Below are 18,457 nucleotides of genomic sequence, written 5' to 3' on the forward strand. Positions count from 1 at the left end.
GAGGGGTTGAGTCGAATGTCTCTACACGCCCAGTACGTGTGACTGTTTGCAGAAGCTTCAATGGTGACTGCATGACGATGGAAGTCACGTGAACAACAGGGGCGTGACTCATGAAGGGCAGTGGCAAATGATGATTGGTTCAGTGGTTTGAGCTGGTGTGAATGCATTAATCTACTTACCACAGCATTTTGTATGACTGGGTACAAAAGTAGGGTGGTTGGGGCAAGGGGCAGAGTCTGCCAGGACCTCACTAAAGGGCTGGATCACAGATCAGACAGAGCAAGAGGAGTGCTGCAGTGAGAGGGGCTGCACACACTGGGACAAGTATTTAATGCTTGCTCTATTCTGTCCAAATGAACAAAGTTTGGAAACAGATATGGAGAATTTGTGTCTTTCTGCTTTATTGGCGAATCCACAAACATAGAACATACAGCACAATACAGGTCTTACGGCCCACAAAGTTGTGCCAACCATGCAACCTACTCTAGAAACTAACTAGAATTTCCCTAGTGCACAGCTATCTATTTTTCTCAGCTTCATGTACCCATCTAAGAGAGTCTTAAAAGACCCTTTTGTAACCTTTCAATTTTACAGTTCTTATGACTTCAACATGGCCCTTTGTCAGTTTTCTCTGTCCAGCCACCCTTATCAATCACCTGGTTGAATGGCATCACAACAAAAATGTCTCACTCATTGTTGGTAAAACTAAAGAACTGGTTGTTGCTTCAGGAGGGAAGGACTGTAAACATTCACCGGTCTACATTGGTGGATTAGTAGCAGAGAAGGTCAACAGCTGAAAATTCCTGGGTGTTAACATATCAGATGACCTGTCCTGGACCCAGCACATAGATGCAGTCACAAGAAGGTACATCAGCATCATTTTCTGAGGAAATCAAGGAGGAGGGCATGTCACTGAACACTCTAACAATCAGCGATTGATATAGTTTGAAAGTACCCTAACTGGCTGCATCGATGTCTAGTACAGCAATTCGAGTGCTCAGTAACATCTGCAGGTAGAGAGCAGCAGACTTGGCCCAATATAGAACACAATATGGCACATGATGAAGTTAAAGGACAGGACCTCCGGGGTTGTGATCTTAGGATTGCTTCCCATGCCACGTGACTAGAGAAAGTTTTCTTGATCAGAATCTAGAATTCCCAATGAGTGAGTGTGTGATACCTGACCTGCTATTAGGGAATGAGACAGGGCAGGTGACAGAATTTTGTGTTGGGGAACACTTTGCATCTAGTAATCATAATGCCATTAGTTTCAAAGTTAAAATGGAAGAAGATACATCTGGTCCACAGGTTGAGATTCTAAATTGGAGAAAGGTCAATTTTGATGGTATCAGAAAGGATTAGGTAAGTGTGGATTGGGGCAAACTGTTTACTAGTATAGGTGTACTTGGTAAGGGGGAGGACTTCAAAAGTGAAATTTGAGAGTATAAAGCTTGTATGTGCCTGAGAGAACAAAAGGTAAGATAACAAGTTAAGGAAACTTCTGCTTACAAAAGGAGATGCATAGCAGGTATAGGCAGATAGGAACAAATGAGATACTTGTGGAGTACAAGAAATGTAAGAGAACACACAAGAAAGAAATCAGGAAGCACGTTGACCTTCATAAATCAAAGTACCGAGTATAGGAGGTGGGATGTTATGTTGAAATTGTATAAGACATTGGTGAGGCCTAATATGGAATATTGTGTGCAGTTTTGGTCACCTACCTACAGGAAAGGTGTAAGATTGAAAGAGTACAGAGAAAGTTTACAAGGATGCTACTGAGACTGGAGAACCTGAGTTATAAGGAAAGATTGAATAGGTTAGCACTTTATTCCCTGAAGCGTAGAAGACTGAGGCGAGAACTGATGGATACATACAAAATTATGAGAAGTATAGATAGGGTAAATGCTAACAGGTTTTTCCACTGCAGCTGGGTGGGACGACAACTATAAGTCATGTGTTAAGGGTGAAAGGTGCTAAAAATTCTGCCATTAACCCTGTATTCTGCCTTCAAATTCAAAATTTCAAAGTGAATCACTTCCACTTTTCAGGATTGAACTTCATCTGCCACTTCTCAGCCCATCTCTGCATCTGATAAATGTCCCGTTGTAAGCTACAACAACCTCCTACACTATCCACAGCACCAGCAATCTTCCTGTCATCTGTAAACTTCTAAATCATCCTTCCACTTACAGATACAAGTCATTTATGAAAATCACAAGTACACGGGTGTCAGAACAGATCCCTACAGAACACCACTGGTCACCAACATCCAAGTATAAATATTCCCTCTACTACCTCACTCTGCCTTCTGTGGGCAAGCCAATTCTAAATCCACACAGCTAAGTTTTGCTGGATCCCATGTCTCCTTACTCTATAAATGAGCCTATCATGGTGAACCTTCTCAAATGTCTTACTAAAATCCATATACTCACCACATGCACTGCTCTATCTTCAACAGTGCTTTGAAACTTCCACAAATAATTCAATCAGGGTTATGAGGCATGGCTTGCCCCTCACAAAGCTATGTTAACCATCTCTAATAACACATTGCTTCTCCAAATATTCTTAAATCCAGTCTCCATAGATCCTCTCCAATAGTTTGCCCACCATTGATGTTAGACTCACTGCTCCATAATTCCCAGGGCTATTCCTATTACCTTTATTTAGCAAAGGAATAACATTTACCATCTTTCAGTCTTTTGATACTACTCCTGTGGCCAGAGGACCCAAAGATCATCACCAAAGACACAGCAAGCTCTTCCCTCACTTCCTGCAGTGGCCTGCACTATATCCTGTCTGGCTCCAGGGACTAACCTATCCTGGTGTTTTTCCAAAGTTCATCTTCTTTCTTAATGTCAACTTGTTCCAGTAAATCAACCTTTTTCAAGGTGTTCTCACATTTGTCAGTATCCTTCTCAACAGTGAGTAAATTAACTACTTACCCTAGCTCCTCCAACACCAGACACATTTTCTTTTTTATCCCTCATTAATCCTATCCTCACTCTAGCCATCCTCCTGTTCTTTACATATGTGTAGAATGCCTTGTGGTTTTTCTAAGTGCTACTCACCGAGGCTTTCTCCACACCACCTTCTAGCTCTGAAGTATATTAGTCACAATGAAACGTAGAAAACTACAGCACAATACAGGCCCTTCAGCCCACTATGCTGTGCTAAACATGTGTTACTTTAGAAATTACCTAGGGTTACCCATAGCCCTCTATTTTTCTAAGCTCCATGTACCTATCCAGGAGTCTCTTAAAAAACTCTTATCGTATCCACCATCGCCGGCAGCCCATTCCACACACTCACCACTCTAGGTAAAACAGTTACTCCTGACATCTCCTCTGTACCTACTTCCAATCGCCTTAAAACTGTGCCCTCTCGTGATAGCCATTTCAGCCCTGGGAAAAAGCTTCTGACTATCACACGATCAATACCTCTCATCATCTTATACACCTCTATCAGGTCACCTCTCATCCTCCATCGCTCCAAGGAGAACAGGCCAAGTTCACTCAAACTATTGTCATAAGGCATGCTCCCCAATCCAGGCAACATCCATCCTCCCCAATCCTCCTCTGCACACGTTCTATAGTTTCCACATACTTCCTGTAGTGAGGTGACCAGACTTGAGCACAGTACTCCAAGTGGGGTCCTATATAGCTGTAACATTACCTCTCGGCTTTTAAACACAATCCCACAGTTGATGAAGTCCAATGCACCGTGGAAAAACTTTATGTTCTGGAAACAAGCCATTCAGGATTGTTTCAGGGCCCGCTACTATGGGATGCAATCTCGGCATGGTCTTAAGGGCGGTATAGCCTGCTGTTAATGGATATGCTCCACTGGGCTTTACTAGCCATATAGATGAGTTAGTAGTGGCTGCAATCTCTCTGAGTATCCCCTGGTGTTTCTGTTCCTTCACTATACCCTGGACAGCTGTCAGTGTGTCAGTTTTTATAGAGTACTGCTTACGGAGTTTATACAGACCCTCCTCTAATAAAAACACAAAATGCTGGCAGAACTCAGCAGGCCAGACAGCATCTATGGGATCTATCCAGCATTTTGTGTTTTTATTTATTTCCAGCATCTGCAGATTCTCTGGTGTTGCCTCCTCTATTTTAACTGGGTTTATCTTTACTGAACCACAATCTTGCTTGTGTGTAGCCCACACTGCTGGAACTGCTGACAAAGTAACCCATAGACACCATCATGGCTCCAGTTTCTGGTGATCGGGGCAGCTGCGACTATGCGAGCCAGGTTGTGTATTCTGTTGGTTGTACACATTCACTGCCCCTGACTTGTCCATATTATTTCTCCCTTTCCCGAATCTATAACAGTTCCTGCTTCCCTTAGGATGTCTATTCCAAGGATAGTGCCCTCAATACTTGGACATACCCAGAAATACACTGGGAGCTGCACTCCCCCGATTTCCAGTATTTGTGACTCACTTTCACTGCTTTCCCTCCTACATCCCTAATATCAATGGCTTGTTCAGTTGTTGGCAAGGGTAGGTCTATAATCGATACTGAAGCCCCTGTGTCCACTAACATATCATATTGCCGTCCCCCTAACAATGCTGTTGTGTACATCCGCAGGTCACCAGCGCTGGCAGTGGGGCCTGCCGCCACATCTTTTTCTGACCTAGGAGCCACCTTTACTAGCTCTTTGATCTGATCGACAGTCAGATTGGTCAGACTGGGTGCCAGTGGGGTGAGAGATTATGTGTCTGCTGTGATATCCTCTGTTTTGGACAGTGCCTCCAACCATGTCCCAAATGGCCACACCCGTAGCCGATCTCTCTTGCACTTCCTTCGGTCTATCTAACTAGCCCACAAAACTACTGCAGAGTAGGTCAAACCCACTGTTTTGCCTAAATCTAAAAATTCCTGGTGGGCTGAACACAGGCCTTCCTTCAGTATTTTCAGGAAGACTTGGTCGTCCCTCCCTGGATTATCCAACCCGGAATACTCCTCATACGCTTGATATCACTGGACAACAAATTTTTTCAAAAGTGTTGTTTCCTCAGAATTTTTTTTGTTTGTGATAGACTTCTTGAAGATGAACACAAATATAATTTCAGAATACTTATATCACGTAGGAATTTGGAGAAACAACAAATTAACATTTATTGAATATAATGTGTTTAATTGCATAATGGTGCTGATGCTTTGCAATAGTTCAACTAAGTTAAAATTATTTTGTTAACAATTTTCATTTGTAATCAGTGTCTGAGGCCTCTCGCCTCAGTGTCCAACAATAATCAGCCAGCACTGATGGAGGAATCTTTTCTCCATGACCGCAATGTCCTGGTGAAACTTTTCACCATGCTTGTCACTAACAGCACCAAGATTTGCAGGGAAGAAGTCTAAATGGGAATGGAGAAAATTAATCTTTAGTGACATGTTGCATTTCATGGTTTTATATGCTTGAAGCATGCTTTCAACCAGCTGCATGTAGTTTGGTGTTCTGTAGATGCTGAGAAAATTTTCAACAGCTTTCTTGAATGCCTTCCATGTGATTTTATCCGGTCCCACTAAAAATTCTTCAAATTGCCTGTCATTGATGATCTGTTTGATTTGTGGACCAACAAAAATACTTCTCTTAATCTTGGCGTCAATTATTCTGGGAAGCATCTGTCTCAAATATCAAAATCCTTTATAGAAATTTGTGTTTGGTGATAGCAAATCCCATCCTTACAGTCCTGAATGCAATAATTATTACTACAACCTGTCCTGCCATGCAGCAGCCGTGCCGCCTAAGCATGCCCAAGCATGCCTGGATGAGATAGGAAACTTTCCAGCTTACATTGTAGGCAACTTTTTATTTGACTTGAACAGTACTCAAACAGGAGTACTTATTGTTAAGGGGGGCAGCCACTGGGGTACTCTCTAGTATCTGACTCTTGCCCTTCCCTCTACTGACTGTGACCCACTTATCTGTCTCCCGAGGCCCCGGTGTGACTACCTGCCTATAGCTCCTCTCTATTACCGACTCACTTTCCCTGACCAGACAAAGGTCATCGAGCTGCATCTCCAGTTCCCTAACCCGGTCCCTAAGGCGCTGCAGCTCGACGCACCCGGTGCAGATGTGGCCATCCGGGAGGCTGGGAGTCTCCCGGACTTCCCACATCTGACACCCAGTACAGAACACCGGCCTCACAGACATACTTTCTGTTTCTATTCCTCACAGGTAACTTACCTCGCCTCGACCCATTATCGCTGAAGCCTGAATGAGCCAAAGCCCTACCACTCTGCCTCAGACCACTCCGTCGATGACCACTCCGCTAGGTAGAGCCTCCCTTTTATGCCTGAACCTTCCCTGCTATCTAACTCATGAATGTTGCTCCGGTTATAGCCGCTGATAGGCCACATACAAAGGACGAGTGCTCTTGAAGCTCCCTTTTTAAGTAACCGCCACTGACCTGTGAGAAATCCCTCTTGGTAGAGCTCTGTTCACACCGCTGATAGGCCACATACAATGGACGAACGCTCTCGAAGCTTCCTTTTTAAATAACCGCCACTGACCTGCGAGAAATTCCTCTATTCTTAAGCTCCTTCCTGTCAACTGTGGTTCCAACTATTTTTTCTCTGCCTCAATGGGACTTATCTATCCAGATCTCCATGCAGGAACTCCGTAAAAGACCTCCACATTTCTGTTGAACATTTCCTTGACTACACTCAGCACCTGCCTAATACCATTATAATTCCGCCTCTCCCAGTTAAATACTTTCCTGTACCATCTTATCCCTTTCCAAGGCTATGATAAAGGTCAGGGAGTTGTGGTCACTGTCTCCAAAACACTCACCCACTGAGAGATCTGACACCTTCATTGTCTAGCACCAAATCCAATGTGGCCTTTCCTCTACTTTAATGACATATTGAGTCAGGAACCCTTTCGGGACACACCTAACAAATTCCACCTTATCAAAACCTTTTGCACTAAAGAGATGCCTGTTAAAGCTGAAGTCACTCATGACAACAAACTTGTTATAGTTGCATTGTTACAAAACCTGTTCCCAGTCTGCTCCTTGGTATCTCTGTTGCTACTGGCGTTTCTATGGAATACGCCCAATAAAGTGATTGCTCCCTTACCATTTCTGACTTCCACTCACACCAACCTGGAAGACAATCCCTCCACAATGTCCTCACTTTCTGCAGCTGTGAAATATTTCTGATTAGCAATACCATCCCCTACCACTTTTATAACCACCCTGACGTCCCTGAAATTATCTAGTAGAGAACAGTGGTATTCTGCTTCATACTTTTCTGGGACCGCTGCTCTTTTGAATGTTATTAATGACTTGGATGAGGAAGTGGAAGGGTGTGCAGGTAACTTTGCAGATGATGCGAAGGCTGATTGAGTTGTGGATGGTGCGGTAAACTGTCATAGGTTACAAGACAGGGTAGGGTGGAGAGCTGAACTGAGAAGTGACAGATTGAGTTCAATCTGGAAAGTTGTGAAGTGATACACTTCGGAAGCTTGAACTTGAAGGCAGAATACAAGGTTAATGGAAGGATTCTTAGGAGTTTGGAGGGACAGAGGGATCTTGGGGCCCTGGTCTATCGATCCCTCAAAGTTTTTGAGCAAGTTAATAGGTTAAGAAAGCATATGGTGTGTTAGCCTACATTAGTCAGGGGAATTGAGTTCAGGAACTGCAAGGTAGTGTTGCAGTTTTATAAAACTCTGGTTAGACCACCCTTGGAGAATTGTGTTCGGTTCTGGTCACCTCATTATAGGAAGGTTATGGAAACTTCAGGGAGTGGGAGTGGAGATTTGCCAGGATGCTGCATGGATTAGACAGCATGTCTAATGATGAAAGGTTGAACAACCTCTGGAGAGTTGTGAGGTGACTTGATAGAGATGTGTAAGATGATAAAAAAAACGTAAAGTGGAGAGTCAGCACCAGCTCGCAAATGGCTAATACAAGGGGGCATAATTTAAGGTGAATGGATGAAAGTGTAGGTGAATGTCTGAGGTAGTTTTTTTTTAGATGTGTGGAGCTCACTACCAGATGATGGGAAAGGCAGGTACATTGGAGGCTTTATACAAATCTGTGAAGCAACTAGTCAGAACAGTCTCATCTTACAGCTATAGAAATTTTTATGAGTCTTTGGTGACATCTTCCAGCTCCCAAAGAGGTACAGCTGCTGCCATGTCTTTTTTGTGTCGGGCCCAGGTCAGATCCTCTGAAATGCTGATGCCTTGAACTTGAAGCTGCTCACCTTTTCCACCACTGAACCCTCAATGAGGACTGGTGTGTTCTCTTGAGTTCCCTTTCCTGAAGTTCACAATCAATTCCTTAGTCTTGCTGATGTTGAGTGTGAGATTGTTGTTGGAGTATCACTGAACCAACCTGATCTATCTTTATGCCTCCTGTTGCCACTTGAGATTCTACCAACAACAGTGGTGTCATCACTGAAATTAGACATGAAGCTGTGTTTAGGTCTTGAGTGTAGAGAAAGTGGAACTGTGGGCCAAACACTCATCATTAAGTCAGTGTTGATGTCAGTGAGATGTCATTTCCAAACTGATGGTGATCTCTCAATAAGGAAGTCCAGGATCCAGTTGCAAGGGAGGTACAGAGGCCCAGGTTTTGACACTTGGTTATTGGTGCTGAAGGAATTATGATGCTGAAAGCTCAGCTGTAATTGATAAACTGTACTTCCTAAGAAGGTTGGCGTCATTCAATGTCTGTAGTGAGATGCTGAAGATGTTCTATAAGTCAGTTGTGGAGAGCGCCCTCTTCTTTGTGGTGGCGTGTTGGGGAGGAAGCATTAAGAAGAGGGACGCCTCACGTCTTAATAAGCTAGTAAGGAAGGCGGGCTCTGTCGTGGGCAAAGTACTGGGAGAGTTTAACATCGGTAGCTGAGCGAAGGGCGCTGAGTAGGCTACGGTCAATTATGGATAACTCTGAACATCCTCTACATAGCACCATCCAGAGACAGAGAAGCAGTTTCAGCGACAGGTTACTATCGATGCAATGCTCCTCAGACAGGATGAAGAGGTCAATACTCCCCAATGCCATTAGGCTTTACAATTCTACCGCCAGGACTTAAGAACTTTTTAAAAGCTATTATTAATGCTTTTTGAGATAGTGATTTAGATGCATATCATATTCTTTACTGAGTTAAGTATTGTATGTAATTAGTTTTGCTACAACAAGTGTATGGGACATTGGAAAAAAAGTTGAATTTCCCCATGGGGATGAATAAAGTATCTATCTATCTATCTATCTATCTAAACAGTGGCCTTATGTAAGTCTTGTTGCTGCCCAAAGCAGAGTGAAGAACCACTGAGATTGTATCCACTGTAGAATTACTATGACAGTAGATGAATTACAGTGGGTCCAGGTCCTTGCTCAGGCAGGGGTTAATTCTAGCCATAACCAACTCTCGAATAACTTCATTAAGGTAGATGTGAGTACTAGACCGGGCAATAATCATTGAGGCAATTCATCCTTCCTTTCTGGCACCAGAATGATCGATGCCCTTTTGAAGCAGGCAGGAACCTCCGACTGCAGCAGCAAGAGTTGGGAGATATCCATGACCACCCCTGCCAGGCGGTCGGCACAGATTTTCATACTGGCCCAGGTGCACCACCGGGACCTGATGCTGTGTGTGCAATGATTTACCCTCTTGAAGAACTTTTGGATACTGCCCTCCAAGACAGAGATCTCAGTGTCACCAGATGCTATGGGGATTCACACAGATCTAGTGTTATTCTCCCATTCAAAGCAAGCGTAAAGGTTCATCAAGGAGTGAAGAATCACTCCCATTTATGCTGTTAGGTTTCACCCTATAGGAAGTAATGGCAGGCAAACACTGCCACAAATATCATGCATCTGATTCTGTCTTCAGCTTCACTCCGAATTGCCTGTTTGTCCTCACAATGCCTTCTGCACGCTGTACCTGGATATCCCACAGTTAGAGCAGAGTGCATCAAGTGAAGGAGAAGAATAGTACTCTATGATAATGTTCGCTGACGGTCACGTTCAATCCCACAGTAACCCAATAACCTATTTACCACTACCCTGTTGCGTACTGGTAACATGCTTTCTTTCTACTACAGAGTAGAGTGTATGGAGTATCCAGGGAGGGGTAGCACCTCCGGTGGCAGGTTTGTCATCTGTTACGTACCCCGTAACTGGGTCACTTACCAGCAAAAATAGAGAGGTCCGTTGAAGTCTGATGGTACTATTTTTAACTGTATTTATTGATAAAATACATAAAAATAATATCAATGCAAACATACAGATAATATACGTCGTCGATACTAAATCTAAAAGCGCGGGTATAATAATAATCAATAAGAAATGGCTCTATCGTTGTCTAGGGGATAATGTATTGTCCGATGGAAATATAAAAGTTACTCAAGTTCATTCAAGCTGCAGCTTTTGGTTGGAGAGAGAGACGAGGTTTTTAGAACTTGCCCGGTTTTCTGTTTTATGGTGTCGATCTTTCAAAATGGCGTCGGTGGTGATCTCTTCCTTAGCTAAGCCGACTTCCGTGGTAGGGCCTCAATCCCGGGGCAACGGGAAAGGACACACGTGGGCCCTCCACCGGCTATTGCTATTAAACGCTGTCACGGAACTAGCGTTTCTCCTGGTGCGTGTCAAGGGCCGTTCCCCAGTCTCTCTTTTATCCTGACTCACAGGGTCTCAGATGTCAATCAGGGTGGAATGATGCCATCCCCCCAACCAGCCCACGTTGCCTGAGGGCTTTCCATGAAGTACAGTACTCAATACACAATCCCGTCTCCAAAAGACAATGACCTGTTCCGTGGCTTTGTATCGCTGGGGCCAGGACATTCCAAATGTCTCTCTCTCATTTCCTGGGTCTCCTGCCCTGACTTAATAGCGATCTTGCGATTCTCAAAAAGGAGGGGGGGTGGCACAGGCATAACACATCTTCCACTCCAGGGGCAGCTCGGTCACCTTCGGTCCCCACCTGACACCCAGTTCTTACCTGTATCTCCAAGTAACTGTTCACAATAGCCACAACCTGGCACACCACATCTACAGGCAGGCTAAACCAGGTGAGGATAGCCTGGAACCTCCAACCCCCGTGAGATAGGGATATGCCTACCCCAGCAGGTGAAGCTAGTTCCAACAGTGAAATCAACTACAAGATCCAACAGCCAAGAAGACGGTGCTGCAACACTTTGTGGAGAGTGAAGGGCATGACAAGGCACACAAGGCATCATGCCTGTCCACTGCAGCTGAAGAATTCTCTAGCCATGACGATTTTGCGTACCATTGGGCCAAGACGGTGGAACTGCCCCAGTGCAATGGCTTTTTCACTATAAAACTCCTCCTGTGCAGGTTATGTCATCATCGGAAATGACGGACCACCAACACTACAGAGTAGTAGACACAATGAGGTACATTGGAGGCATGGTTCTTCCCCTACCACTGCCATTCACAACATCTCCAGAAGGAAGTCCTTAAGAAGGCAACAACCATCATCAAGTATCACCACCATCCAGGTTATGTCCTCTCCTCACTGGTACCAACAGGCAGGAAGTACAGAGGCCTGAAGTCCCACATCATCAGGTTCAGGAACAGCTACTTTCCTAAACCAACCTGCCTGAGGTAACTAATCTTACCTCAGAAATGGAACACTATAGACCACCTCCTGCACCACCATGGATGTGTCTCTTTTTTTTTGCTCTGTGTGTTGTCTGTGATGTTCTTGCAAGCAAATTTTTCATTGTATCAGTACCTCCCTGTACTTGTCCACATGACTTGACTTAGTTAGAACAGTGCCCACTAACCTTCCATGCTTTCCTCGGATAGATTCTTGGTAATAATCTCTCGGATTCGAGCAGTGACTGGAGTTGGGACAGAGTCCTGCCCCTCACCACACACCGTCAGACTTTTGTCCTCTTCGGGCACCTCTGGATTCAGGACAGTCTCTTCGAGTTTCTGAAACAATAACAGAATAGTAAGCTGAGAGCCATGCACGTCCAGAGCAAACACCTCCAAAGCCATCACTGCCACTTTCCGGAGTAGACAACCTGGTCCAATTGCCAACATGTTGTCATTGCCTTGGCTGTTCACGAAAGAAAAGTGGATGTGTGAATGTAAGAGGAAGGAATATCATACTTAACTTTTTTCAGTCACATGGACAGCGTAGATAAGCTTGGAGTATTTCTCTTGGAACAGAGGCAGCAGAGGGAAGCTTACAGAGGTGTACATTACTAGACAATAGATAAGGTAGATAGCAGTGAACCTTTCCCCACAGCACATATAGTATTGAAAACCATAACTACTATTGTGGTGTGGACTGCTTGTATAGCTGCTACTTCACAGTTCCAGTGGCCAGGGTTCAATTCTGACCTCAGGTAATGGGTGGGATTTGCACAAACTCCCTGGATTTCCCAGAGTGCTCAGGTTTCCTCCCATATCCAGATGACATGGATCAACTGGTCACTGCAAATCACTCCTGGGTGAATGGTAGAATCTGTGAGGCGAAGCAAGTTAATTGGAATGTGGTGATTAACAAAAAGCGATTTGTGTCGATGGGTGGGTGATAATTAACATGGACTTGATGGACCTAAGATCATGTTTGTGTAACTTGTGATTCCAAGATACAGGCAAGAATAAGAGAACACAGTTGATTTACTATTTCCTCAGATCAGAGAGACGGGGAATGTAAACCTTGCTGTTAGATCAAGGGGAAGGTTGCAGTTTCTATTGTTAATACCAGTGAATCACCACACCTCTCAGCCATTAAGAAGTAAGGTCAGTACAAAGGTCACACCTCAGCTGGATCACTGGCAGAGTAGACAGCAGGAATTACCGCAACCACTCTCTCTCATTTAAAGGTATTCTTTATTCCCGTTATTCAGAGAAAAGCAGAACTGAGAAGTTTGGGATTCTATCACTGCGGTCAAACATGTAACTGCAGCAGAAGTGGGAAGTCTGCAATTCCACACTTTATACATTTTATTAATGTTCCTTATATACACCGTACCAACTAGTTTTGTCTTTATGGAAAACTTAGATGTGATAATCCCCAAGTACTTGTTTAATTCTTAGAGTCATCGAGTAGTACATCACAGAACAGGACCTTCAGCCATCTTGCCCATGGCAAATGTGATGCAAATCTACACTAATTCCGCATTTAGCCCATATTCCATTACCCCTCTCCTATCCAAGTATCTGTCCAAATCTCTTTTAAATATTGTAATTGTACACACCTCTTCAAATTCCACATACCCATCACCCTCTGTGTGAAAAACCTGCTGCTCAAATCTCCTTTACATTCCTCCCCCCCAACTTAAACCTACACCCTTTAGCTTCAGAGTCATTCACCCTATGAAAAAGACTCTGTTTACTCTGTCTATGCCCCTCAGTTTTATAAACTTGTATAAAGACATTCCAGTAAGAATAAACCCCAGCAAATCCAATATTTTCCTAATAGTAAAAACTCTTCCATTCCAGGCAAGGTCCATGTGAATCTTTTCTACACTCTTTCTAATGTTACCATATCCTTCTTCTTGTTGTGCAGTGACCAGAACTGTACATAGTGTCTTTAGTGTAGGCTGGCCAGTGTTTCATACAGCTGCAACCTGACGTCCCAACTCTTCTACTAATTATAAACGCCTAGCAATGAGATTGGACAAGGACAAGAAGTGGAATTTTGTTTTATGTTAAGAGGGATAATAAAAACAAGTTTGAAGGAAGAAAATGAACTGTTAACTACATGAGAGAATGGTCTCATATAGGTAGCAGCAGTGAGTGCTGCGACCTCGTAGCCACAGAAACCCAAGTTCGATTCAAACCTTTGCTAGAGTCCATGTGCAGTATGCACGCTCCCTGTATGGCTATTTGGGTTCACTACTACTTCACTATCTAATGCTGGAAGGTTGATTGGTTACAGTAACTTATCACTTTGTTAGGTTAATGGTAAAAAAATCACTCTACCTTGAAATCAGCTTGCACTAATGTCATTATGTTATATTTACTTATTGTGATATTTAAGTGACATATAATTTACAGCAGTTTATATTTATATTTCCCATGTTTGTGCCATACTCTGTTGTGGCTGGTGCTGCAATAAAAGCTACGTATGCTCATGATAACATTCTTGAATTTGAACTTCAAAAGATTCAAAGGGCATGTGTGGGAGAGAATAATTGCAGGGGTACAGGAAAGCAAGGAAAGGTGGAATGGGATTGCTGAGGTTATTCCAGTAAAAACTATTATAGACCAAATAGAGACTTTCCTTGCTAGGACCCACCTGCCTGTTCTCCTCTGTGGCCAGTGTGAGCTGCAGCAGGGTATACAGTACTGGGCCTCAGGAGTGTCATTTAAAAATTATGGACAGACCTTTCAGGACTGAAATCGCTAAGAATCGCTTCTACGTAAATAGCAAGGTGGAAATATTTAATCCTCTGCAGGCAGCATTTGGGATTAGTGAAACAGTAAGTTTAAATTTCGCTGCTGGATTTTCGCTAGGCACAGATATTAAAGAAGGGGGAAAGGAGTACCATGTGTTAAATTACAACTCAGTCACTGAATGACTGAACAGCCTTGATAGGTGAAATGGTCTCTTCCTATTCCCAGGTTCCTATAATTGGCTTGTTGTGAGCTGTACATCTTCACAGGCATGGCATTCCAGTACTGTAGTCAACAGAGAAACATTGATCAGCATATCATAGGCCAGCAAACCTGGATGGAAGATTATAGGCTATGAACCATGATAAATCAAACCATTTTCTCCCTGTATTGATACTGCCTGACGAATTTCCCCAGTGTTCCCTTATTTCTGATTTTCACAACCGCAATACAGTTTTCAATGTTTCTACAGTTGCAATGGGTATACAATTCCTAGGATTATCTCCCATTGACAAACCTTCAGAACCCTTCATTTATCTTCTACTGGTCTCCCCACTATCAGACATCCCTTTTATTCTCTCCTTTCCTTCCCTCTCTCTGCCACTTCCAACATGCCTCGTCTAAATTTTTCCCACTTCTGATTACCATGAAACATCAGTTGAAGTTTTGCATCTTGGCCTGAAAGGTCGACTGATGTTTGCTTTCCATTGACGTTGCCTGGCCTGCTGAATTCATCCAGTATTTTGTGTGCTGCTCTGGATTTCCAGCATCTGCACAATCTCTTGTGACCATGAAATCTCAACTCCTTCTCTCCACTGCATTTTCTGTTTTTATTTCACATCTCCAGCATTGGCAGTTTTGTTAATTTTCAGTGCTAGATGTAACTCTTGTTTTTAAATTTGGTCTCTAGGAACATTAGTGGGACCAGTCGAGCCATTTCATTCAGGACCTGAATGTCATTGAAGTAATTACTGTACGAGTAATCATTGAGTTATTACGTTACTGATCCTCACAGTCACTCTAATCTTTACCAGAGGGCACTTACAGTCACAGATTCAGGTACATGCACTATAGACTTCTCCACAACCTACTAGCCTCCAGGTTTAGAGTTAACTGTGGATTTGTAATGGTACTTTCATCCCAGCAGCTGGGAGATAAACAGTTAATGCTTCAGATTGAAGACTCGGTCAAAACCAGGAAAGAGAAATTGTAAAATGGGTAGGTTAGTGAATAAATGTGGGATAAATGTCACTGGATGCCTGGCAGTCTGGACAGACCCAATGGACCAAAGGTATGATCTTTGTGTAGACCTCTATGACGACCCGCAGTAGCAAATACAGGGGCTTGCATTTGCATATTTCCACCTTCCCAGGAACTCCCAACCACCCATTGATGAGCTTTGTGAAGTGTAGTCAGTCATTCTGATGGACTACCGATGATGGACAGCTTACTCCCATGAACTACAGAGAGGATGCAGAGGATATTTACAAGGAAGTTGTCTGGATTGGAGAACGTGCCTGATGAGGATGGATTGAGTGAACTTGACCTTTTCTCCTTGGAGCGACGGAGGATGAGAGGTGACCTGATAGAGGTGTATAAGATGATGAGAGGCATTGATCATGGTGATAGTCAGAGGCTTTTTTCCCAGGGCTGAAATGGCTATCACGAGAGGGCATAGTTTTAAGGTGCTTGGAAGTAGGTACAAGGGGGATGTCAGGGATAAGTTCTGCACACGGAGAGTGATAGGTGTGTGGAATGTACTGCCAGCGAAGGTGGTAGAGGTAGATAAAATAGGGTATTTTAAGAGACTCTTAGGGAAATTCTAGGCAGTTTCTAGAGTAAGTTACATGGTCAGTACAACATTGTAGGTCAATGGGCCTGTAATGAGCTGGAGATGTCTATGTTTCTATGTAACAGCAGGGACAATGGACAGAATGGCCTGCAACCATGTGGAAAATAATATCATGATTCAATTTTAAGAGAGGAGATCCGAGGGCTTTGCATTTTTGTCTTTCAATCTCGAAACAGGAAGTGAGGTTCAATGGAAAATCTTCAAAAGGCAGGCCATCTGGGATAGATTGACAATGGTGGGGTAGTTACCTACAATAAAAGCAGAAAATGCTGGAAATAATCAGTGATCAGGTGGTATCTGTGGAAAGAAAAACAATTTCAGGTCCAGGACCCTTCACTGGATCTCAGAAACAGGTGGAAGTTTCCAATGTCTTCACTGTGTGCCAGTAAACCTCTTTGAACAGTAGATCTTTTACCAACAGCAAGCCTTACAACTCACAATGTCTATGCAGACCTTGATAACAATCAAACTCCATTGGTCTGCACAGAGACTACCATCTATCCTTCAACACACACAGAATGCTGGAGGAACTCAGCAGGCCAGGCAGCACCTATGGAAAAAATGTACAGTCGCCGGTTCGGGCGGAAGCGTCGACTGTACTTTTTCCCACAGATGCTGCCCGGCCTGCTGAGTTCCTCCAGCATTTTGTGTGTGTGTTGCTTGGATTTCCAGCATCAGCAGACTTTCTCTTGTCTGTATATCCTTCAATTCCTTGCAAATTTGCCTGTCTTATCTAAGTGCATCTTAAATATTGCTGTCCCGTCTGCTTAAACCACTTCTCATGACAGCGCATTTTAGGACCCTACCACTGGTAAAAAAAAGACCTTGCTTCGTAAATATTTAAGCTTTCCCCCTTTCGTTTTAAAACTGTGGCATCAGTATCTGATATTACCACAGTGAGAAAAAATGTTCTACCCCATCCATGACTCTCCAAATTTTATAAACTTTTCATTCAGGTGGTCCCTCAGCCCCCACAGCGCCAGAAAAAACAGTTCACATTTGTCCAATCTCTCATATATACTTTGCAAATCCAAGCAACGGCCAGTACCGTCCATCGGCAAGAAACGAAGCCCGTCATTGAGGGGGGCTTTCAAGGTGTGTGGGAGCAAGACTATTTTGCCACTGGACTGTACAAATGCACAAGTTACTCGCAATGCAATACAGAAAATGGAACTTGCTGGGATCGCAGGCTTTGGCCATTTGCCGTTTGCAACGAGCCGGCCACCGGATTAAATTTTGCCCTGAAGTTGGCCGCCTACCTGGATCACAGCCTCCAGCTTGACCTCGACCCCCGGCGAACTCATGGGGACTGTCGGCTGCACGGGAGCCCGCTGCGGCCACTCGCCAGCTCAGCTTCAGTCAGTCGATCCTTGCACCCTTCCCACCGCCAGCAAACCACCACCCTCCCACCCCCAAGCCCGGTGCAGGTTGCCATCGTAACCGGACGCCCAGCGTATGTTGCCGCAGAAACAGAACGCTGGGAGCAAGCGGTTGCCTGGCGGCGGGGACGCTGTGGTCGGCGAGGAGCCTGGAGGCGAATACTGGACAGGAGGCGGGATATAGGCAGCTGAGAGCGGGATCTTGCAAGCCCCCAGGAGGCATAAACTCTGAAACACTGCACCATTTAATAAGCCCACCAAGAAGCTGCAATGCATATTGAAGTGTTAAAGGAACTTTTCCGGTACTGTACGTAGGCTTCTTGCAATCAAAGCTATATCCCAGCGAAATGAATCTGCGAAACGATTCCAGTCGGTGTTTTAGCTGCATGATTTAAATGAAGCAACGCGCATTCAGGATTCATCTATGCAGAGCCCTCTCGGTATTACACGGAGTGTTATTCCCCCTACCCCCAACTAGGACAGTGGGCATTAAATGTGGTCACCAAGTTTCATCATACAAGAACATAGACTCTGGGCCAAACACAATGCTAAATTAAACTAAACCCCTTTGTTTGCACGGGCCATATCCATCCCTCCAACCCCTACAAGTTTAAGTCCATTGAAGTGCCATCACCAGGATCCAGCAGCCTTTTCCAGTCACCGACAAGGATGAAAGATCATTGGCCTAAGATTCTACTTTTCCACCCCATCCAGTAACTTTGGAGCTTTGAAGAATAATAGGCAACCTATTGAAGAGGGCATAACAGAGCAGATGCTGAGATGTTGTCAGTAATGGGAGAATCCCAAATGAGGGGCCTCTCAAAGTCCAATGGTATGATCCCATCGTTGAGAGGTGGAAATGGGTAAGGCTGGCCAAAATGG

At 44.1% G+C, this 18,457-nt stretch overlaps 1 protein-coding gene across 1 annotated transcript in view; it reads right to left on the reverse strand.

The window, feature by feature from the left end:
* LOC140725332 (uncharacterized) overlaps window positions 1–17,595 on the reverse strand; it is a 348,409-nt gene extending 330,814 nt beyond the window's left edge. Inside the window, exons 1-2 of the mRNA XM_073040660.1 lie at window positions 17,456–17,595; window positions 11,776–11,926 (exon numbers count right to left, since the gene is read on the reverse strand). Of these exons, the coding sequence (XP_072896761.1) occupies window positions 11,776–11,926; window positions 17,456–17,500 (196 nt within the window). The 5' untranslated portion in view covers window positions 17,501–17,595. The remainder of the gene's footprint in view (window positions 1–11,775; window positions 11,927–17,455) is intronic.
* Window positions 17,596–18,457: the final 862 nt, after the last annotated feature.

The sequence above is a fragment of the Hemitrygon akajei genome, chromosome 3, assembly GCF_048418815.1.
Source record: "Hemitrygon akajei chromosome 3, sHemAka1.3, whole genome shotgun sequence".
Lineage (NCBI taxonomy): Eukaryota > Metazoa > Chordata > Chondrichthyes > Myliobatiformes > Dasyatidae > Hemitrygon > Hemitrygon akajei.